Source organism: Anomaloglossus baeobatrachus, chromosome 2 (assembly GCF_048569485.1).
Source record: "Anomaloglossus baeobatrachus isolate aAnoBae1 chromosome 2, aAnoBae1.hap1, whole genome shotgun sequence".
Taxonomy (NCBI): domain Eukaryota; kingdom Metazoa; phylum Chordata; class Amphibia; order Anura; family Aromobatidae; genus Anomaloglossus; species Anomaloglossus baeobatrachus.
Genome location: NC_134354.1, coordinates 28223780 through 28247879, shown reverse-complemented (window position 1 = coordinate 28247879; position 24100 = coordinate 28223780). Strand labels below are relative to the sequence as shown.

The window sequence follows — 24100 nt, the reverse complement described above, 5'->3', positions numbered from 1 at the left end:
TTTGGGCACCCCTATTAATGTTAACCTTTTTTCTTTATAACAATTTGGGTTTTTGCAGCAGCTATTTCAGTCTCATATGTCTAATAACTGATGGACTGAGTAATATTTCTGGATTGAAATGAGGTTTATTGTACTAACAGAAAATGTGCAATCCGCATTTAAACTAAATTTGACAGGTGCATAAGTATGGGCACCCTTATCAATTTCTTGATTTGAACACTCCTAACTACTTTTTACTGACTTACTGAAGCACTAAATTGGTTTTGTAACCTCATTGAGCTTTGAACTTCATAGGCAGGTGTATCCAATCATGAGAAAAGGTATTTAAGGTGGCCACTTGCAAGTTGTTCTCCTATTTGAATCTCCTATGAAGAGTGGCATCATGGGCTCCTCAAAACAACTCTCAAATGATCTGAAATAAAAAATTATTCAACATAGTTGTTCAGGGGAAGGTACAAAAGGTTGTCTCAGAGATTTAAACTGTCAGTTTCCACTGTGAGGAACATAGTAAGGAAATGGAAGAACACAGGTACAGTTCTTGTTAAGCCCAGAAGTGGCAGGCCAAGAAAAATATCAGAAAGGCAGAGAAGAAGAATGGTGAGAACAGTCAAGGACAATCCACAGACCACCTCCAAAGACCTGCAGCATCATCTTGCTGCAGATGATGTCAATGTGCATCGGTCAACAATACAGCGCACGTTGCACAAGGAGAAGCTGTATGGGAGAGTGATGCGAAAGAAGCCGTTTCTGCAAGCACGCCACAAACAGAGTCGCCTGAGGTATGCAAAAGCACATTTGGACAAGCCAGTTACATTTTGGAAGAAGGTCCTGTGGACTGATGAAACAAATATTGAGTTGTTTGGTCATACAAAAAGGCGTTATGCATGGAGGCAAAAAAACACGGCATTCCAAGAAAAGCACTTGCTACCCACAGTAAAATTTGGTGGAGGTTCCATCAAGTTTTGGGGCTGTGCGGCCAATGCCGGCACCGGGAATCTTGTTAAAGTTGAGGGTCGCGTGGATTCAACTCAGTATCAGCAGATTCTTGACAATAATGTGCAAGAATCAGTGATGAAGTTGAAGTTACGCAGGGGATGGATATTTCAGCAAGACAATGATCCAAAACACCGCTCCAAATCTACTCAGGCATTCATGCAGAGGAACAATTACAATGTTCTGGAGTGGCCATCCCAGTCCCCAGACCTGGATATCATTGAACATCTGTGGGATGATTTGAAGCGTGCTGTCCATGCTCGGCGACCATCAAACTTAACTGAACTGGAATTGTTTTGTAAACAGGAATGGTCAAATCTACCTTCATCCAGGATCCAGGAACTCATTAACAGCTACAGGAAGCGACTAGAGGCTGTGATTTCTGCAAAAGGAGGATCTCCAAAATATTAATGTCACGTTTATGTTGAGGTGCCCATACTTTTGCATCGGTCAAAGTTTGTTTAAATGCAGATTGCACATTTTCAGTTAGTACAATAAACCTCATTTCAATCCAGAAATATTACTCAGTCCATCAGTTATTAGATATATGAAACTGAAATAGCAAAACCCCAAATTGTTATAAAGAAAAAAGGTTAACATTAATAGGGGTGCCCAAACTTTTTCATATGACTGTAGCACAATAAGGAGACTGTTGCCTGAAGGAAGTCTGCATTTATTGAACATTGGTAAATGTGTTTACTGAAACTAGGAACAATGAGATAAGTACAATCAGCACATGTATAATGTGACAGGGAACATACATACAGAGCCTGACAATATATATACAAGTGTACAAGCAGCTTGAATTTAGCTAGTAGATGCAGCTATCTAAACATGGTAAGAGTCCAGAGCTTCAGATGGCAACAAACATAGATTTCCTTACCAGCAATGTTATCACAAGAGGCATAAAATGGAGAATGTCCTCAGTATGTGAGTAATTAGAAAGTGGAGGCTTCCTACCCAGAATGAACCGCAAAGGGGAGGAGACTAGAGGCATGAAATACAAGGTTAATGCTGATATAAGTTTGGTCACTAGAGGGAGCTAAAGTATAACCGAGTAAAGAAAACATAGAAGTACAGCAAAGCAAAGCAATAAATGCAGATTAAATGCAGAAGGCAGAACATTCAGCAACACTGAACTATTCTAATACAATGAATCTCTTTTCTTTGTGACCAATTATTACCAAGGCTGAAAATATTCACATATTGAGGGTGTATTTGGACTTAGATACAAGGGCTTCATGACCTCTTAATAGTGCTACCTCATCCGAACCATTTAAAAAAATTGTATTAAAAAATGATGCAAAATTGTATTGTAGAAATAGTGCAGAATTATATTGTAAAATGGTGCAGAATTATATTGTAAAATGGTGCAGAATTATATTGTAAAAATGGTGCAGAATTATATTGTAAAATGGTGCAGAATTATATTGTAAAAATGGTGCAGAATATATTGTAAAAATGGTGCAAAATTGTATTGTAAAAATGGTGCAAAATTGTATTGTGTATGGTGCAGAATATATTGTAAAAATGGTGCAAAATTGTATTAAAATGGTGCAAAATTGTATTATAAAAATGATGCAGAATATATTGTAAAAAGGGTGCAAAATTGTATTATAGAAATGGTGCAAAAATGTGTTGAAAAAACAATGCAAAATTGTATTGTAAAAATTATACAAAATTGTGTTGTAAAAATGGTGCAAAATTATATTGTAAAAATGGTGCAAAATTGTATTCAAAAAGATGCAAAATTGTGTTGTAAAAATGGTGCAAAATGGTGTTGTGAAAATTACTTTTAGCCCATAATAGAAGTATTTAATTAAAATAAATTGTCTCCAAAGCCGTACAATCCCTAATTGGCCCCTACACACTCCAATATTAATTGATCTCGGTAAAATTAGAGTGAAATTGATCAGATACCTGTAAATAAACCATGCTGAGTTGTTCTCCTCTGGGTCAGATTATAGGAAGGCCATGTGGGGTCAGGGGTGGAGACGTTCAGGTAAACTCTCCCCCTTTTTGCGTCTCTAAATCTGATCAAGGCTGAAATTCTTATAGCCACCACCAGGGGGAAGTCCACCTCTTGGTTCCAGGAATATAGGCCACGCGTCTATAATTATACTCTTATTATCACTGAACACAGACATATCATCATCATTATTATTACCGCCTCCTATCTGAGATTATCATCAGTGATAGTATGAGAACAGGTAACAGCATCCAGACATTATTAAGTCCCCCCCGCCCCCTAACACACATTTATAAAGTATAAGTATAAAAAAAAAGAATTTAAGCTTCCAAGTGAAAATATTAAATAGAAAAAAGCAGGAGAGATAATAAAGACATTAGACAGATATATCCAGGGTGACCCCAGCTCCGGAGAGGTCCACAGCCTGACACCGTGGTGTTCGTTGGGGTCTTGGTGGTCTGAGGCTCTGCCGCCAATCCTATGTCATCCACATGGGAAGGGTCTGATGTTCCTATGAATGATACCAAAGAGCAATACTTTCATCAGATGTAACATAAAATCATACCACACATATGTCACTGAGTAAAGGAAAATAGTGAACTACAGCTCTGCTACATACAAGTGCATCTCAGTAAATTAGAATATTATCAAAAGGTTAATTTATTTCTGTAATTCAATACAAAAAGGAAACGCATATATTATATAGAGTCATTACACACAGAGGAATCTATGTCTATATATTATATAGAGTCATTACACACAGAGGGATTTATGTCTATATATTATATAGAGTCATTACACACAGAGGGATCTATGTCTATATATTATATAGAGTCATTACACACAGAGTGATCTATTCCTATATATTATATAGAGTCATTACACACAGAGGGAGCTATTCCTATATATTATATAGAGTCATTACACACAGAGGGCTCTATTCCTATATATTATATAGAGTCATTACACACAGAGGGCTCTATTCCTATATATTATATAGAGTCATTACACACAGAGGGATCTATTCCTATATATTATATAGAGTCATTACACACAGAGGGATCTATTCCTATATATTATATAGAGTCATTACACACAGAGGGCTCTATTCCTATATATTATATAGAGTCATTACACACAGAGGGATCTATTCCTATATATTATATAGAGTCATTACACACAGAGGGATCTATTCCTATATATTATATAGAGATTACACACAGAGGGCTCTATTCCTATATATTAAATAGAGTCATTACACACAGAGGGATCTATTCCTATATATTATATAGAGTCATTACACACAGAGGGATCTATTTCTATATATTATATAGAGTCATTACACACAGAAGGATCTATTCCTATATATTATATAGAATCATTACACACAGAGTGATCTATTCCTATATATTATATAGAGTCATTACACACAGAGGAATCTATTCCTATATATTATATAGAGTCATTACACACAGAGTGATCTATTCCTATATATTATATAGCCATTACACACAGAGGGATCTATTCTTATATATTATATAGAGTCATTACACACAGAGATATCTATTTCAAGTGTTTATTTCTGTTAATGTTGATGATTATGGCTAACAGCCAATGAAAACCCAAAAGTCATTATCTCTGGAAATTAGAATAAATGCCACAAAACAACTGCAAAGGCTTCCTAAGCGTTTAAAATGGTCCCTTAGTCTGGTTCAGTAGGCTACACAATCACGGGGAAGACTGCTGACTTGACAGATTGCTTTGACTCACTGCACAAGGAGGGTAAGCCACAAAAGGTCATTGCTAAAGAAGCTGTCTGTTCACAGAGTGCTGTATCCAAGCATATTAATGCAGAGTTAAATGGAAGGAAAAAAGTGTGGTAGAAAAAGGTGCACAAGCAACCAGGCTTCCATGACACCTCAGCAGTGCCACAGGCACTGGTTGCCTTCATGCCATGCCGCATTGATGCAGTAATTCATGCAAAAGGATCCCCAACCAAGTATTTAGGCATTTACTGTACAGACTTTTCCATAAGCCAACATTTCTAACTTTAAAATTGCTACTGGGGTTCCGCCAGGTAAACAGGAACCCCCGGCGAGTGCTGCAACACACAGGGTACACAATACAATGATAGGCTTTGGTGCTAGGGAAAGAGGAGTAGAGTCACCTCCTAAACTCACCTAAGGCTGATCGCTGCACTCCCTAAAGCAGGGCTGTGGAGTCGGAGTCGGAGCTCATTTTGGTGGAGTCGGTATAAAATGCACCGACTCCGACTCCTAAAATATATAATAAATTGGGGACAGTAGTGCAATGCAGAATGTGCTGAATATTTTACTAAATAATAACATTTAGTATAATGCTTATATTTAAGTGAAAAATGTATTGTAGTACAATGTGAACATCAGACATTTAATTATTTTTATGATACAATAATCAAGATATTTAAATAGAACATAAAATCTACTTATTAGAATACAACTCTAGAACACAAAAAACTAATAAATTGTAAATATGTAATACAATATATATATATATATATATATATATATATATATATATATATATATACAGTCATATGAAAAAGTTTGGGCACCCCTATTAATGTTAACCTTTTTTCTATATAACAATTTGGGTTTTTGCTATTTCAGGTTCATATATCTAATAACTGATGGACTGAGTAATATTTCTGGATTGAAATGAGGTTTATTGTACAAACAGAAAATCTGCAATCCTCAATTAAACAAAATTTGACCGGTGAAAAAGTGTGGGCACCTCAATATAAAAGTGACATTAATATTTTGTAGATCCTCCTTTTGCAGAAATCACAGCCTCTAGTCGCTTCCTGTAGCTTTTAATGAGTTCCTGGATGAAGGTATATTTGACCATTCCTGTTTACAAAACAATTCCAGTTCAGTTAAGTTTGATGGTCGCCGAGCATGGACAGCCGCTTCACATCATCCCACAGATGTTCAATGATATTCAGGTCTGGGGACTGGGATGGCCATTCCAGAACATTGTAATTGTTCCTCTGCATGAATGCCTGAGTAGATTTGCAGCGGTGTTTTGGATCATTGTCTTGCTGAAATATCCATCCCCTGCGTAACTTCAACTTCGTCACTGATTCTTGCACATTATTGTCAAGAATCTGCTGATACTGAGTTGAATCCATGCGACCCTCAACTTTAACAAGATTCCCGGTGCCAGCATTGGCCACACAGCCCCAAAGCATGATGGAACCTCCACCAAATTTTACTGTGGGTAGCAAGTGCTTTTCTTGGAATGCCGTGTTTTTTTGCCTCCATGCATAACGCCTTTTTGTATGACCAAACAACTCAATCTTTATTTCATCAGTCCACAGGACCTTCTTCCAAAATGTAACTGGCTTGTCCAAATGTGCTTTTGCATACCTCAGGCGACTCTGTTTGTGGCGTGCTTGCAGAAACGGCTTCTTTTGCATCACTCTCCCATACAGCTTCTCCTTGTGCAACGTGCGCTGTATTGTTGACCGATGTACATTGACACCATCTGCAGCAAGATGAAGCTGCAGGTGTTTGGAGGTGGTCTGTGGATTGTCCTTGACTGTTCTCACCATTCTTCTTCTCTGCCTTTCTGATATTTTTCTTGGCCTGCCACTTCTGGGCTTAACAAGAACTGTGCCTGTGTTCTTCCATTTCCTTACTATGTTCTTCACAGTGGAAACTGACAGTGTAAATCTCTGAGACAACTTTTCGTACCTTCCCCTGAACAACTATGTTGAATAATCTTTGTTTTCAGATCATTTGAGAGTTGTTTTGAGGAGCCCATGATGCCACTCTTCATAGGAGATTCACATAGGAGAACAACTTGCAAGTGGCCACCTTAAATACCTTTTCTCATGATTGGATACACCTGCCTATGAAGTTCAAAGCTCAATGAGGTTACAAAACCAATGTAGTGCTTTAGTAAGTCAGTAAAAAGTAGTTAGGAGTGTTCAAATCAAGAAATTGATAAGGGTGCCCATACTTTTGCACCGGTCAAATTTTGTTTAAATGCGGATTGCACATTTTCTGTTAGTACAATAAACCTCATTTCAATTCAGAAATATTACTCAGTCCATCAGTTATTAGATATATGAAACTGAAATAGCAAAAACCCAAATTGTTATAAAGAAAAAAGGTTAACATTAATAGGGGTGCCCAAACTTTATCATATGACTGTATATATATATATATATATATATATATATAAATATATATATATACACACAAGATAAATACACACAAGATAAATACACACACAAGATATATATGTAATCTACTGTATATTACATAGTGTATTACATATTTACAATTTATTACAGTTTTTTGTGTTCTAAAGTTGTATCCAATAAATATATTTAATGTTCTATCCAAATATCTTGATTATTGTATCATAAAAATTATTAAATGTCTGATGGTTACATACACATGTTTATGCACTACAATAAATTTTTCACCTAACTATAAGCAATATATGTAGGAGTTGGAGTCGGAGTCGGTGCAAGACAAATTGAGGAGTCGGAGTCGGAGTCGAAGGTTTGGCTTACCGACTCACAGCCCTGCCCTAAAGTCCCTATACAGGTACTTTCACCCCGTTGCCAATCACGTGCCTATCGCTGTCTTTCCCTGGACCCAGCCCTGTATAGTAAACAGGGCAGCGGGAACGCTAGTCCTGCTCTAGGTTAAAAATACAGAGAGCATAAGACAGACAGTGGTAAAATAAACAGCAATTATACAAAGCACTCCAAACGACAATGAGGAACAGACAAGAAGGGAAAAAACAAAAAAGACTAAGGAAGGGAAAAACTCAACACAGCTTTCACACAGCAAATGTTCTCTGAATGTCTTCCTGGTCCACAGCCCACAGGTTCCCTCTAAAAGCAAGAATAGCAGAAACTATCACCAGTGTTTACTTGGTCTGGGAGAGAAGTCTTTATAGCAGAGCTGATTAGCAATACAGAACAGCTGGCTATTGCTTTCATTCAGAGTTCAGGAGACCGGATCATCTATTTAACCCTAGGAGAATCTGCACAGCCAGCAGTATTATCCCGAGCAAGTATGTATGTAGTCCTGCACTGTGATCTCCTGACACCAGAAATGAGATGGACCACACTCTGTCGTGGTACCTTCGTGACACTCATATGGAGGACATTCAAAAGCTTTACTGCTCTAACTGTAAAAAACCCTTTCCTACTGTAAAAAAAAATGTTTCAGTGTTTATTTTACATTACATTTTATTACTTGGTTATATCCTCACATTCTATAAATGCAACTCTTCTACCGGTTACTGACATGATTTGTGCCACATCTACTGATCTCATCTGCCTGTCCACAACTCATCAGTCTTTCTGCTACCTGTCTTCTTCCACAACTACTGTGCCAATCTCTCTATCCACTGCCAATTACACGCCACAACTCCCATGAAGGCTGTCAAGCTAAATGTGCGAAATCCCACTATATAAACACCATGAAACTTGATCTGCCATATACAAAACTAGAGGCTGCACTGACATGTAACTACTGTAAGACTAACCAGTAGAGGGAGCTCTTTCCTGCAAACACTGCTCTATGGGAGACTTTCTTGATGAAGGCGTCAGCTGCAGCAAGTTTAGATTTTGGAAAGTATCTTAAAATTGGTGACAATAAGGTAAGTGAAACTTTCAGGGTTTCATTTCACCAAGACTCCAGACAAAAGCTGAAATTTTGGGATTTATCTGGAATATCACTTTAAAACTCATATTTTTCACTATTGATGGCAGTTACCGTTTTCCGTTTTTGCGGATGTAGTTATTTGGGTCATGCTCTTTGTTGTCGTTGTTTGTGCTGTTGTTGTTGTTCCTGCTGTTGTCGTTGTTGTTCCTGCTGTTGTTGTCGCTGTTCCTGCTGCTGTTGTCATTGTTGTTCCTGCTGTTGTTGTCGCTGTTCCTGCTGTTGTTGTCGCTGTTCCTGCTGTTGTCGTTGTTCCTGCTGTTGTCGTTGTTCCTGCTGTTGTCGTTGTTGTTCCTGCTGTTGTTGTCGCTGTTCCTGCTGTTGTTGTCGTTGTTCCTGCTGCTGTTGTCATTGTTGTTCCTGCTGTTGTTGTCGCTGTTCCTGCTGCTGTTGTTGTTGTTCCTGCTGTTGTCGTTGTTGTTCCTGCTGTTGTAGGCGTTGTTTGTATTGCTGTTGGCTGCAATGGTTGGTAACACCAAGTGACTCCTCTGATACTTGAGTTAAAGCAACATCCTCTCTGTATACATTGCTGACTGGATATGTACTCAAATCCACAGTCTACCCTCTCCTTGGGTGGCACAGTGCACTGGGCATCAGCTTGAAAAAATGAATACACAGAAATATTATAAAGCAGCAATATCTATATTCTGCATTTAGACATTATTTTTATTGGAAATACTGGGGTGTCACATGCATGTTCCGAAAATTTGGGAGAATCTCTGTGATTTCACCAAAACAATCTTACTCTAGGCTCTCATACTGCCAAATCAGATCTCCTGCTTTTCACTGATGAGGGGTTAACAGCCAGAAACACATATCTGCAAATCTGGTTTGGCTTTTATCCTAACTCATATGGCAAGGCTCATTAAAGGGTCAATTTTGAATTTTAGAATTGCTGCTTCCAATAGCACACTCTAGCCTCTCATACTGCTAAATCAGATCTCATGCTTTCCACTGATGAGGGGTAACAGCAAGAAACACGTATCTGCAAATCTGGTTTGGCTTTTATTCTAAAGGGGGCTTTACACGCTGCGAAATCGCTAATGCGGAGTCGTTGGGGTCACGGAATTTGTGACGCACATCCGGCCGCATTAACGATGCCGTTGCGTGTGACACCGATAAGCGATTTTGCATCGTTGCAAAAACGTGCAAAATCGCTAATCGGTGACATGGGGGTCCATTCTTAAAAATTGTTACTGCAGCAGTAACGAAGTTGTTCCTCGTTCCTGCGGCAGCACACATCGCTCCGTGTGACACCGCAGGAACGAGGAACCTCTCCTTACCTGCCTCCCGGCTGCTATGCGGAAGGAAGGAGGTGGGCGGGATGTTACGTCCCGCTCATCTCCGCCCCTCCTCTGCTATTGGGCGGCGGTTCAGTGACGCTTCAGTGACGTCGCTGTGACGCCGCACGGACCGCCCCCTTAGAAAGGAGGCGGTTCGCCGGTCAGAGCGACGTCGCCGGACAGGTAAGTATGTGTGACGGCTCTGGGCGATGTTGTGCGGCACGGGCAGCGATTTGCCCGTGTCGCGCAACAGATGGGGGTGGGTACCCACACTAGCGATATCGGAACCGATATCGCAGTGTGTAAAGTAGCCTTAAGTCATATGGCAAGGCTCATTAAAGGGTCAATTTTGAATTTTAGGATTTCTGCTTCCAATAGGTGGCACACTCTAGCTTCTCATACTGCCAAATCAGATATCATGCTTTTCACTGATGAGGGGTAACAGCCAGAAACACGTATCTGCAAATCTGGTTTGGCTTTTATCCTAAGTCATATGGCAAGACTCATTATAGGTCAATTTTGACTTTTAGGATTGCTACTTCCAATTGGTGGCACTAGAGTTTTAGTTTTCTTCCTCTCTAAAGAGGCAATTTGCGTACTCTACCCCATGTAATGCACACTATTTTTGGCCATTATATAACTTGTACCTTGCATTTTTCACCAGTTTTTATCCCCACTGCTGGCTTTACATCTAATTTTAAGTTGTTGCTGAGCTCCTGGGTGAAGACTTGCTGTTATGATGTCACACATACTCAGCACAATCACTTATGAGGGTTTCCTGCAGCAGCATGGAGGACATCTGTCCTGTATTGCTGTATGATGTACTCCATACTGCTGCTTACAGTTAATATGGAGGCCATCACATAGCAGTACTAATAGTGTAGATGTGATTCCAGCTCCAGGGTGAGATATAACATTTTTTGGAAGAAGCTGCATGTAGGACATTATACAGCAGTACTGGAAAGTGCAAATGTGAATCCAGCTCTAGAGTGAAACAAAACATTTTCTAGAAGCAGCAGCATGGAGGACATTATACAGCAGTATAGATAAGTACAGATGTGAATCCAGCTCTAGAGTGAGAAAAAAGATTTTCTAGAGGACATTATAAAGAAGTACTTAACAGAGAAGATATGAATCCAGCTCCAGGGTGAAATAAAGCATTTTCTGGAAGCATCAGCATGGAGGACATTATACAGCAGTACTAGAAAAGTGCAGATGTGAATATGGTGAATAGTGAGGTTAGAAGGCAGAAGGAAAGGAAGAAGTGGCTCATAAGTGGAGAAAGAAGCAGATTTCTGGGAAAATTTACTACTATATGTACTTGTACGATTGATTCATGTCAAGTTTCTTAAAACATTAAAGTATAAGACTGGAGCAATAAACATTTTATACTTACACACTGCAGCCGTGGAGAGGTGGGCGAGTGCGAGAAGTAATAATACCCGGAGAGACATTGCCGTACCGCTAACCTAGGAAAGAACCAACACGTGTACTAAGTCACAGACAATCAGCAATGGCAGATGCATGTACAGAGCGGGCGTGCTGGGATATAATAATGGCTTGTGATTGCTGTTTTTAGACTCATTAGAAGACTAATTGTGCAAAAGGCATTTTAATTGTTTGTACCTTTGCCAAATAAAATGCAAAAACTCCTTGCTGGACTCTGAATCTGTATTCAGGCGTTGGCCACATTGGCATAATGATGTACTGGAAGCTGCAATCGTGTCTTATTCATTAATCAAATATGCCAGAAATTTTCATAGGAGTTTAGGTGGCCACACAATACTTCCCAGTAGCCACCAAGAGTCCCCCCCATCCCTTAGAAGTGCAACACTGAGGAAGACACAGACGGGGAAACATCAAGACTGACCAAGAAATATCTGAAGTCAGATTGTTCACCGGTTTTATGGACTCATGAGATGAGAGTGACTCCTGACGGAGCAGATGGATGTGTCGCGGGAGGAGGGGACGCGCTCGCCACGCTCGGGTCCAGGGCTTCTGCTGCTGCTGCTCGGTGGCTCGAGTGGTGGGCCGGACCCGGGAACTAGAGCAGCGCTCCTCGTCCACGAGTGAAAAGGGGGTGGTTTGTTTACGGAGATAGTTTGTGACGCCACCCACGGGTCGTGGTGATTATTAGCACCACCGCTGCTGGTGACGGGGTTCCCGGGAAGGATGGTAGGGAGCAGCTAGGATGTTGTCCCCTCCGTGGGTAGGGGTTGGTGATCCCGGGGCCCGGTGGTGATACGGGGAGGCTGGATGGCTGGGGTGCAGGGTTGCAGGGACAGCGCGGCGCGGTGCCAGATGGCACTGGTGTACTCACTCAGACAGTCAATGACAGAGTCTCTGGTAAACCAAACGGCTGGATGGACGGGTCCCGCAGCTGGCTGCAGTGTTGTTGTGCTCTCCCCGGACGGCTGATGGTGGCTGTCTTTCCCTGCACCTGTTAGAATGTTCTGACTCCTGTGGTTGCCCAACGGTAGTCCACTCCCCGGAGTTTAGGTGCCATAGGAGCCCGTTTTGCCCGCAGGCGCTGGCCCTTGGATCTCTAGTCTATGGCGGTGGCTGTATATCCTCTCGGTGTGGACTGTTGCCTTCTGTCGGGTCTTGGTTGTTGGGAAACCCCTGGGGTTCCTGTCACACTCGGATTTGACTATTGTTGGCTGCTCCAAGCCTGGTCGGGGTCCGATGGCCCTGCCTGTGTGCTTAGCTTCACTCCGCTCCCCGGTTCGGTACCGGCGGGCCAATGCCCGACCCCGGTCCTTACGGCTCTGCAGAGATTCACTAACTCCTGCAGACGGCCACCACCGTCTGCCAACCTTGCTGTCAGTGCCTGGGCTCCAACCCAGACACCGACAGTTTCTGACCTCTCACTTTCACCTCCAAACTCTAACTGACTGATTTTCCCGCCTCCAGGCCTGTGAACTCCTCGATGGGTGGGGCCAACCACCTGGCTCCGCCCCACCTGGTGTGGACATCAGACCCTGGAGGGAAGCAACAAGGGTTTTGTGTCTGACTAGTGTAACTATCAAGGGGAGGGGGTGTGTGTGATGTTATGTCTGTGACTACCTGGCTAGTCCAGGGCGTCACAGATGGTCCATGGCTGATTCAGCATAGACTTCTACTTTCACTCAGATGAAAGTGAGGTGGAGGTGGGGTCCTGCTTTGGGCTGGGATTATTACAGAGGAGCTAGTTGGACTATTTTGGGTTGATTATGGATTCAAAATCACCTCCCAAACCTCCTGCCAGTTTTGAGAAGACACTTTCTTGAAGCAGGAGGACAGGAAAAAGTCTGCATCTGTCAAGAAAGCCCAGATTATTCTGCAGGACAAGGCTCCATCAAAACCTCCACTGCTCGGGGCCAGTAACGGCCTTTTAGATGAAGAATAATGACCTGGCCCCTTCCTCCTTGGACCTATACCCTACTGAGGACTTGTGGCCCTTCTTACACAGGAGATTTATAGTGAAGGAGAACAGTCCCCTCTCTGATCAGTGTCTGGGGCTGTGGTTGGTGCAGCTCAAAAACTGATTATCAAAACACAGAACCTCACTTTCCTACATGTTCAGGTTTCAGGTTTATTAACCTTCTGGACTGACTCACAGAACTATAGTTGTCAGTGGCGTACCTAGAGTTTGATGGGCCCCAATGCAGAGTTTGGACCTGGGTCCCCCCCAACCCTACACTGACACTCGGTTGACAGGATAATGACGTCAACACTCGGAGTACAGGATAGTGTCGCTGAAACTTGACTCTTTTCCTCAGCACTTATGTTTCCCATGATTTGAAATCCCTCTTTCTATCAGCACCCAACAATTCCTATGTTCTGATATCCATCTTGTCTTCAGCACGCTCCTTCCCCATGCTTTTCTATACATCTTTACCTCAGCATGCAGCTTTCCCATGCTCTGATATACATCTTTCCCTCAGCACGCAGCTTTCCCATGCTCTGATATCCATCTTGTCTTCAGCACGCTCCTTCCCCATGCTTTTCTATACATCTTTACCTCAGCATGCAGCTTTCCCATGCTCTGATATACATCTTTCCCTCAGCACGCAGCTTTCCCATGCTCTGATATACATCTTTCCCTCAGCACGCAGCTTTCCCATGCTCTGATATACATATTTCCGTCAGCACGCTCCTTCCCCATGCTTTTCTATACATCTTTACCTCAGCATGCAGCTTTCCCATGCTCTGATATACATCTTTCCCTCAGCACGCAGCTTTCCCATGCTCTGATATCCATCTTGTCTTCAGCACGCTCCTTCCCCATGCTTTTCTATACATCTTTACCTCAGCATGCAGCTTTCCCATGCTCTGATATACATCTTTCCCTCAGCACGCAGCTTTCCCATGCTCTGATATACATCTTTCCCTCAGCACGCAGCTTTCCCATGCTCTGATATACATATTTCCGTCAGCACACAGCTTTCCCATGCTCTGATGTACATCTTTCCTTCAGCACACAGCTTTCCCATGCTCTGATGTACATCTTTCCCTCAGCACACAGCTTTCTCATATTATCAGAGCATGGGAAAACTGGGTGCTGAAGGAAAGAGCCTCTTTCCCTCAGCATAAAACTTTCCCATCCCATGCTTTTATCTTTGTCCCCCCTCATATACAGCTCTCCAAATTCTATAATGACCCCCACATAGCCTTCCATATAGTATAGTGGGTCCCACATAATACTTCATATATGAGAATGCACCCCCATAGTCCACCCTGTAGTGTAATGCAGCCCCCATAGTCCTTCATATTGTATTATGCAGCCCACATACTCTTTAATGCACACTCATAGGCCTCCATATATTATAATGCAGCCCTATAGTCCTTCATATTATATTATGCAGCCCCATACGACTTAATGCAGCCCCATAGTTCTCCATGTTTCATAATGCAGCCCCATAGGCCTCCATATTATATTATGCAGCCCCATACTATTTAATGAGACCCATAGGCCTCCATCTATTATAATGCACCCCCATAGTCCATGTATAAGGTGTTTTTCATATTGTAATATGCAGCCCCCATACCATTTAATGCACCCCCATAGTCCCCTGGCCAACGATTACTCACTGATTATAAAAAATAAATAAGTCCTCACCTCTCCTTGTTTCCCCGCTGCTCCAGTCAGTGTTCCGCACTCTGCAGTCTCAGCACAGCAGCATGCAGTAGTGATGTCACCGCGCTCTGCTGCACTGATGTCGAACGCAGGCACAGGGAGACAAAGATGAAGGATGGAGCGGAGTGCTCTGCTCCATCCTTCATCATTACTTTGTGCTAAGATGGGCGAGGGCCCGCAGGCGAGGGGGGCCCAGCGCAGCCTCTGGCACCGGGCCCCCCTGTCTCACACACCCCATAGCGGCTGCGTGGTCTGCCACTGAACAGCTTCTCTGTAGGGTGGGCGCCGGGCCCCTAACTCTGCTGGGCCCGGTCACAGTCGTGATCTCTGTGACCGCTATCGTTACGCCCCTGGTAGTTGTTCAATAATGAAATTAATCATCAAAAATACAAATTGCCTAATAATTGGGCACACAGAGTAGTGGATGTAGAAAATCCTCCGCTGATACACCACATGCGGCTAGATCTCCACAAGACCCATGACCACATGCAGCAGACATTTCGCTTCTCGAGGAAAACCAGAGGATCAGAACATGCTGAAATCCATCTTGCCTTATCCTTGTTTTCAATTTTTGCAGATGTTGGCGAAAAGTTAGCTTCCCTTATATCAATGTTGGCCAATCCCCCCAAATATATGAATGCATGAGTGAGGACGGGTGTCCGACCTCCAAAAATCTGTTACTAATGACTTAAGTGGTGGACATCCCCATATGCATATGATTTGGGCACTACATGGCATTTTGATGATATTGCCTTGCCCTTTGCAGTATATTGCAGTATTAGGTGGACCAAGCTGGAGGAGGTCCTCACTTTTTTTGATGATCTTGTCCTCTTTTTTTCTCCAAACTAGTCTCTAAATACAAATATATACAGTACAACAAAGAATAGCAAAAAAAATACCTCCATCTCTGTGCGCCGCACCCGGTTAAGTGTTCGTCTCAATTGTTGTGCCACAGCAAGAGTTGAAGATGTGAAGCCCATACTGGAAATGACTAAAATTATGTCCTGCTGCTTATAATTAGAGCATTACAATTAATCTGCCATCAATGTGAGTATCATAACATAAATTACTACTGAGAATAATGAGAGTGATGGCCATCCACGCCTTATTTATCATCCCCAGTAAAACCTGTTTCCATTGAGGACACGTCCAAATTACAACACACGGTAAGTTGCCAAAAAAAGAAAGATCTCCAAACCGAGCATGGACGGTTCTAAGCGAATGTCTCAATGGTTATCAAAGACCCCATAAAGGGTTCATGGAGGAACCAAAATAAGAAATCCAAATTTCATGGCCAATATTCTATGTATGCCGTGAATGAGGTGTAAAGCATCAAGGCAATTACCAGAAATGGTTAACAGTGGGTCACTACGTGGTGCCAGAATCTCACCTTGATGGTCTGAGGGCTGCTATATGCAGGTAGGAATGTAATCGATCCTTGTTGGAAAAGAGATCAACTTTGGATTCCTCCAAGATCTACTTCATCTGCAGGACGGCTCATACTAAAGCAGCCTAGTTATTTAGGAGTGAGACCAGGAGGGAGAGAAGATATTTCATGATTTCCCTCCATTCTGGTCCAGTTGCAGAGGGCATATGTCTAGGAGGTACACTGCCTATTGGTACTCCTATTGTCCAGCCAGGTTGAACCTTGAGGGGAACGATAATTACTATGAGCAAGCTTATCACAAATAGTCCTACCACTCTTAAAAGAGATCGATGGATTCAGGGGCAAGATCTCACTAATGTCTGGGTCCGCCTTGAGGATACGCCAATATTTCTTTAGTATCCTTTGCACTTCCTTCGATTGATTGTCAAATTTACCAATAACTCTAATTGTTTGGAAGGTATCTTTGGATCTAGGTCTCAGTATCATGCTTCTGGGTACTGAAATGGCATTCTTGTAGGCTGCACTACGGACCTGCTGTGGGTGCCTCTTCTTGAGGAGAGGAACCTATCTCTCAACTCTCCTACCTGATGACATAAGTCAGTGTGGTGCCCCTGAGGCTCTGGTCGCCACAGGGTACTGCACCTCAATTAAGGTGCGGTATCTATCTCAGGTAAGGGGGGGTTTAATCACCGGTGTTCCACATTCACACTTTACATACTTTTTTGGAGCTTTCCCACAGGGTGGGATAGCTTAGGGTAGGCAGGGGGGTGGCCATCACAATGCATGGGACTTTCCTGGTCACTGAAACCGGCCACCTAGGGGGTGGGTTCCACTTGGGGGTAGAAGGAGGCGCAACACACTCACACAAAACAGACCAGTCGGGACCATCGTTCTGACAAGACACCTCTGTCACTCTTGGACTTTACTAGCCCCGGGGCTTGGAGCGAGAACTCAGCCCGGGTACCTAACTGCTGATGGGGACACCCTAGGAAAAGGACATTCTCTCTCTCTCTCTCCTCAAACACCGGTGGTGGCCCCTTTACTTGTTTGGGATTGACCGGAGCCCACGACGGCAAAGAACAGCACCTGGGTGCAGCTTTAAATTAGTGAGAAAAAGAACCTGGAACCGCAGTTGCCGACTCGCACTCTGTTTAGCAACGCCCAAGGCCGTAACTACAACCGGGGCAGCCAGGGCACTGGCCCGGGGCCCCAACCACCCAAGGGGCCCCAAACTGATGATAAAAAATTGTATTTCAATACTTTAATTTCTCATAAAATACCCAGCTCCTATATTAGGCTGCTTTCACACTATGTCTTTTTAACATGCGTCCTGAACGGTTTTTTGCTGCAAAAGCGGATCCTGCTTTTACAGCAAAAAATGCATGCAAACGCATGTCTTACTTTGCAGGATCCTGTCACTGGTTGTTTAGGGGCGGGCATTGGAGTCATGTGATCGGGAGTGAGGGGAACTAAACGTGCCAGACTGGGAGCCGGCATCTGACAGCTGCGAGGCTCGTAACCAAGGTAAACATCGGGTTTACTTGCTTGGATACCCGATATTTACTTTGGTTACAAGCGTCTGCAGCTGCTAGGAGCCGGGCTCCCTGCACACGTAACCAACGTAAACATCGGGTAACTAAGAGAAGTGGTTACCCGATATTTACCTTGGTTACGAGTGTCCGCAGCTCTCAGGTGGGAGAGAGGGAGGGGGAGAGACAGAGAGAGAGGGAAGAGATAGAGGGGGAGAGACAGAGGGAGGAGAGAGATAGACTGATCACGGAGGCTGGCTTCTGGGCATGCTCAGTAGAGCAAGCAGGATCCGGTCTATCAGCACGCCAGCGTTCACCTGCGTTTGCATGCTGTTTAGTCAGGATCCAGCAATTTGCAGAAGTTGGACGCAGCTCAAAAACGCTACAAGTAGCGTTTTTGAAAAATGTTAAAAAACTGCAAGTTGCTGGATCCTCACTATAACGCACGCAAACGCAGGTGAACGCATGTTGACGCGAGTCCATTGCAAATGCATTGAAATAAAAACGCATTTGCACTGGATCCGTTTCTGCGTTAAAAAAACGTTCAGGACGCATGTTAAAAAGACGTAGTGTGAAAGCAGCCTTATTCGAGTTTAAAGTTAATAAAAATAACGAAAAAGATCCATGAAAGTGCAAACGTAAATGTTTTTTGTTCGTTTACTTTAAACGAAGAAACGCTATTTCGCTTAGTAACAGGAGCTCTATGGCAGACAGTAGACTGTTAGCTGATCGTGTGGTGTCGCGCCAGGTGGTGACTCCGCCAGTAGTTCAGGCAGCGGCCGCGACGCAACGTGCACTGACACCGAGGTCTTGTTTTGAGAGGAGACAGACAGTCTCAGCAGACACAAATATCTCTGTGACAAACTGTAAGAAGCCCCTCTCCAGTCTGCAGGTCTATACTGCTGCGAGGGGGAGGAAGGGGAAGGCTCCATAATCACACATTCCTCCCGGGTCATGCAGTATCTACCGTATCTTCTCAGTCATCTGCCCCTTGTTTTCAATAATCAGAGCTGTGTACAACCCCCACGCTCCTCACAACCGGGAGGGAGCAATAGTGACTGCTGCTGTACCTGTGGTCGGGGGTTGTATTTGATGTCTGCCATCTGCTGGGGGAGGCAGAAATGTCAGCTCCAGTCTCCTCCTGGAGAGAGCGGCTGGACTGTCTCTTTGCCAGTAGGTGGCCGAGGCCGTTGCCGGAAAATACGGTACTGTGATTGTGTGTGTTAATAAAACGGTTTATTATGAAATGAATTCGGCACCAGCCAAGTGGAAATAAAAAAAAGACAGACTGTGAAAAGAAGAAACTTGGAGGCTGAAAAAAGTTCGAAGAACTTAGCAGCATGGCTGGTTGTATACATGGTGTGTTGTATACAACAATGCGTAGCAGGCTTCACCACGTTCCGCACAACCTCTAGTAATTGAAATGTTGAGGGGTCCCACTATGAAGTTTTGCCCCGGGGCTCCAAAGTTTATAGTTACGGCACTGGCAACGCCATCGCCCCCGCGCTTTGGCGCTTCCAAGGGACCATCATTTCCCCGTCATCCACCCGGGGCCCGCTCCGCCTGTGGAGAGCGACACCATCCCGGCTGCCCCGGTGAGGAATTAGGCTACTCCATGGCCGCATACCACAGGTGGCGTCACAACAAACTTTCCCTATCACCCCGCTTTCCCTACCATTTACTGCATGCCTCAGGGGAATGGAATTGGGCAAGGCCACCCGTCACATCGCCTGACCCGACCCGCAACGGCCCGGCAACGAGTAGGCTAACCATCTGCCCCATGGGGCGCTGCATCAGTATCAGAGGAGCAATTTCTCCTAATGCGGAGATACTGACCCCACGGGATGCCCCTCTTAAGACTCTGAGGGTGATGGCTTCTGCAATGCAGAAACCTGTTAGTCAACGTTGGCTTACAGAAAGCTTTTATTCCCCAGATTATTGGTACTGGTGGAGTTCATCACTATACTACATCTTGGGTATTACCCCGAAATTTATTGTGTTTTTAATATGTGTGTTTTCTCTTTATTGGTGTGGTTTTGGTTATTGTCCCTTATTTCATCTGCTTAGGGCCTGTTGGGACAGTCATCGGTGAGTGGGGGCTCCACAAGCGCAGGATTAGGACCTCCGCAGCAAGGTAGGAGTGAGAACTAGCTCCCTTTGTTTATTGTCTATCTATTATTTGGTATCACACTTTGCAATTGGGTGTACGTCTTGTAAAGAGTTGTGAATTGAGGACTTTTCTCATTTTAATATATGTCTAATAAATTTACATTTTAGGAGCTTTTCTTTCATTATATTGATTTCTGTACTTCTAAATTCCCTTTTTTTAAGATTTTGGAGCCATGGACTTGTACTTTGGTGTGTCTCACCAGGTTACAGAGGAAATATTACCTCTGTAACTGTCCGTGGCAGAGGAAACTATGCCTGCTTGGAAAGAGACGATTAAGAGACCACTCTAGTAGAGACCTGCCCTCGTGGCTATCCATAGCCAGGGAAGACTAGAGGATTGACTTTTGTGGGTCGGGGCAGAGAAAGGTAGCCATGTGAGAGAGTGAGGAGAAGTTGTCTACTGAGGACACAGGGGGGTGTAGTCTTCAGGAGATATTGGTGAGGTAAAACTCCTGAAGGAGCTCATGAGAGAAACTCCATGCAAGGAGAATAGTAGCTGAGGAATAACCATATTAGGAATGAATAGTAAGACACTAAGGGGTCAAAAGCCTTAGAGGAAACTGTGTGTATCAGTGCAAGTAAGAGAGCCCCATTAGAAGGAGAGACCGGAGTGAGGGGTCTTGATGATTGCATAGTTTCAACTGTGAGTTTGCGTTCCAGATTTAGTTGAAGTTATCAGAAGAGGTCTTTTCGGGAGAAGTGTCTTCTGACTTAAAATATGTGGTGGCCTGACTGACATCTGCAGCTTGTACTGAGCAGTGTGAGATATCACCAGCAGCACAGTGTCACACGGCGTTTTGCTCTAGACTCTGTTCAGACCACAGACTCTGAAACTCCTCACTTTACTTCCTCAGGTGCTTCTGGGTTGCACAGGAAGGCTCGGGCGTTAACCAGCTGTGTGCTCATTAGTGACTGGGCTAGCACAATTATTGATTTCTGCTAGCCTGGTGGTTACCTTTTTTGATGAAATGTTGCAAGAGACCTATCACAGGTAATCCTCGCCTTTTTAAGATGGAGGAATTTGTCTTCCTATGCCGACTATAGCTTTCTACAACACCAGTCTATGTGCTGTTGTTTTTCAGTCTGGTGATTTACTGCTTGGTGTGCAGTGCAATTCCTCCTGTCGTGTGGTTATTTGCTCCCTGCTTTAATTGTCCTCCTTATCACTTGCTGTCTGAGTACTCTGTGTGAGTGTGCTGTTTTCCCCCCTGTTTGCCTATCACTGTTGGTGTTTTCCAGCTTCTGTCCTGCACACCACTTTGGGGTAGGGAGAGAGGAGGTAGTAGATCAGGGCTGGTCAGGAGCAGGAGGAAGAAGGTGGCCCAGGCATAGTCACCATCAGACATATCTTTGGGATCAGGGGCAGTTTTACCCCCCTAGCTTGAGGGCCAGTTTAGGATGCCTGGCCCCCTGTTTTCCCCTGCCACACCGTGACGCAGATGAAGAGGAGAGACACTGAGTAACTGTCTATCAGACTAGGTGGGTGGAGATTCAGCAGCAGGAAGGAGGTACACTGAGAGGATGGCAATCAGACTAGGTGGGAGGAGATTCAGTAAGAGGAACTGTAAATCAGGCTTGGCACTGAGTGACACTGAGGAGCTGTCAATAAGACTAGGCTGGTGGAGATTCAGCAGCAGGGAGGAGGTACACTGAGGGGACGGCAATCAAACTAGGCGGGAGGAGGCTCAGTAAGAGGAATTAGGGACTCCGAGGAACTATAAATCAGGCTCGGCACTGAGAGACACTGAGGAGCTGTCAATCAGACTAGGCTGTTGGAGATTCAGCAGCAGGGAGGAGGTACACTGGGGATGGAAATCAGACTAGGCTGGTGGAGATTCAGCAGCAGGGAGGAGGGTACACTGAGGGGACGGCAATCAGACTAGGTGGGAGAAGGCTCAGTAAGAGAAATTAGGGACTCCGAGGAACTGTAAATCAGGCTTGGCACTGAGAGACACTGAGGAGCTGTCAATCAGACTAGGCTGGTGGAGATTCAGCAGCAGGGAGGAGGGTACACTGAGGGGACGGCAATCAAACTAGGGGGGAGGAGACTCAGTAAGAGGAATTAGGGACTCCGAGGAACTGTAAATCAGGCTTGGCACTGAGAGACACTGAGGAGCTGTCAATCAGACTAGGCTGGTGGAGATTCAGCAGCAGGGAGGAGGTACATTGGGGATGGCAATCAGACTAGGGGGGAGGAGACTCAGAGGAATGAGGGACTATAAGGAACTGTAAATCAGGCTTGGCGGGGGGGATATTCAGCAGCAGGGAGGAGGTACACTGAGGAGCAAACTTATACGTTATGTCTTTTTGGAGCAGGGGTAGCCCATAGAGACCCACAGCAGCACTGTTAGATGGCCAAAAGTGAACAGCGACTTTGATCACAACTCTACCTTTAATGGATGAGGGTTGTGGGATCCTCAGGCTGCAATATAGGACTGATCAAAGGTGACTACTAGGTCAATTTGAGAAACATTCAAGTAGTTCTGTACTGCCAGCAACCACCAAGAATATCATGTTATTTAAAGAGGGTACCATATTTATTTTAGCGTCCCCTCTATGTACGCACCAGGAAGAACTCACATTTCTATGATGCCCTCTCCCATTACTGGACCCCCATGGATTGTACAGAATAAACCTATACCCCAAAGTATTTTTCAATTATATTCCAATTATATACCACAATGGGAATAATTTTATAATGGAATTGTATTGATATAAAGGACACAAAATGCAAAGGAGGATGTTTAAAAACACTAAAATGCAGAGCAGTGTGGTCACATACATTATAAGGTTGCAAGGACTGAATAAAGATAAAAGTACTGAGGTATAGTTGTTATAGACAATATAAACTCATATATGATACATACTAGAAAATGCCCCTACAGCAACATCAATGAATAAATAATAAATAGGGACAAAATGCATATACATCATATACAAAACCTGGTTCCCTCGCAAGGTAAATCTAGAGAGCCGTACAATAATTGAAATAATAAGATGCTTGCGCAGCAGAGTAAACATTTGTAGGTCTATAAACAGAGAATACAGACACAGGATCTAAGACATAACAGCATGAAAAAAACACCGGATGGAGAAACAATGTAATAGCAGAATTTCAAACCCACCGTTGAAGACCATACAAACTACACCGCCCTGTACCTCGACGCGCGTTTCGCCTTAGCATCGTCAGGACGAGGTGGAGGGCAGTGTGGTCTCCACAAGCAGCTTATTATTATGTTATTGTGTTTTTAAACATGGTCCTTTGCATCTTGTGTCCTTTTGCATTATAAAATTATTCCCATTGTGGTATATAATTGGAATATAATTGAGAAATACTTTGGGGTATGTTTAGGTTTCTTCTATGGAAATATGGGACCCCTTTGTAGTATATTTATTGTATTAACATTATGGACCATGGTACTCAAATGTGGTTTGTTCTGTTAATGAATCGCAATAGCAGGCAGGGAACAATGGGTTAAGGCGTTCGTGCTGGCAATGCCATCCAAAAAGGTGGTTGGGTGCGGTTGGTAGACTTAGCTGTTCCGCAGTTTAGATGACAACATGCCAGTTTGTGATGACAACATACCATTGCCACATCCATAGATTCTGAACGCTGGCACAGAAATACAGACCTGTAAGTAAATGTGCCGCCATCTAGTGTCTTTATAGTAAACTGTAAGAAACATACACATATTAGGTATACCACTGCTCGTAATAATCCTTACAGGATATAAAAGATAAAATAAAAAACAATGGGTGAATAAATACATTTTTTTTAACCCATTGGTACCCCTAAATTATTTAAGAAAGAATCTCAACTTGTCCTGTAAGAAGAAAACTACAAACCGCTACTGAGAGTAAAAAGGCATCGGAAGTGTAAAACTTTACAAGGTGTGTTCAACTTTCCCGAAAGTTTATTTTTATA

At 43.5% G+C, this 24100-nt stretch overlaps 1 protein-coding gene across 1 annotated transcript in view; it reads right to left on the bottom strand.

Annotated features, from left to right (window-relative positions):
• TFF2 (trefoil factor 2) overlaps positions 1-24100 on the bottom strand; it is a 142628-nt gene that overhangs the window by 86404 nt on the left and 32124 nt on the right. Inside the window, exons 7-11 of the mRNA XM_075333294.1 lie at positions 23762-23848; positions 15990-16100; positions 11368-11440; positions 8743-9285; positions 3306-3473 (exon numbers count right to left, since the gene is read on the bottom strand). Of these exons, the coding sequence (XP_075189409.1) occupies positions 3306-3473; positions 8743-9285; positions 11368-11440; positions 15990-16100; positions 23762-23848 (982 nt within the window). The remainder of the gene's footprint in view (positions 1-3305; positions 3474-8742; positions 9286-11367; positions 11441-15989; positions 16101-23761; positions 23849-24100) is intronic.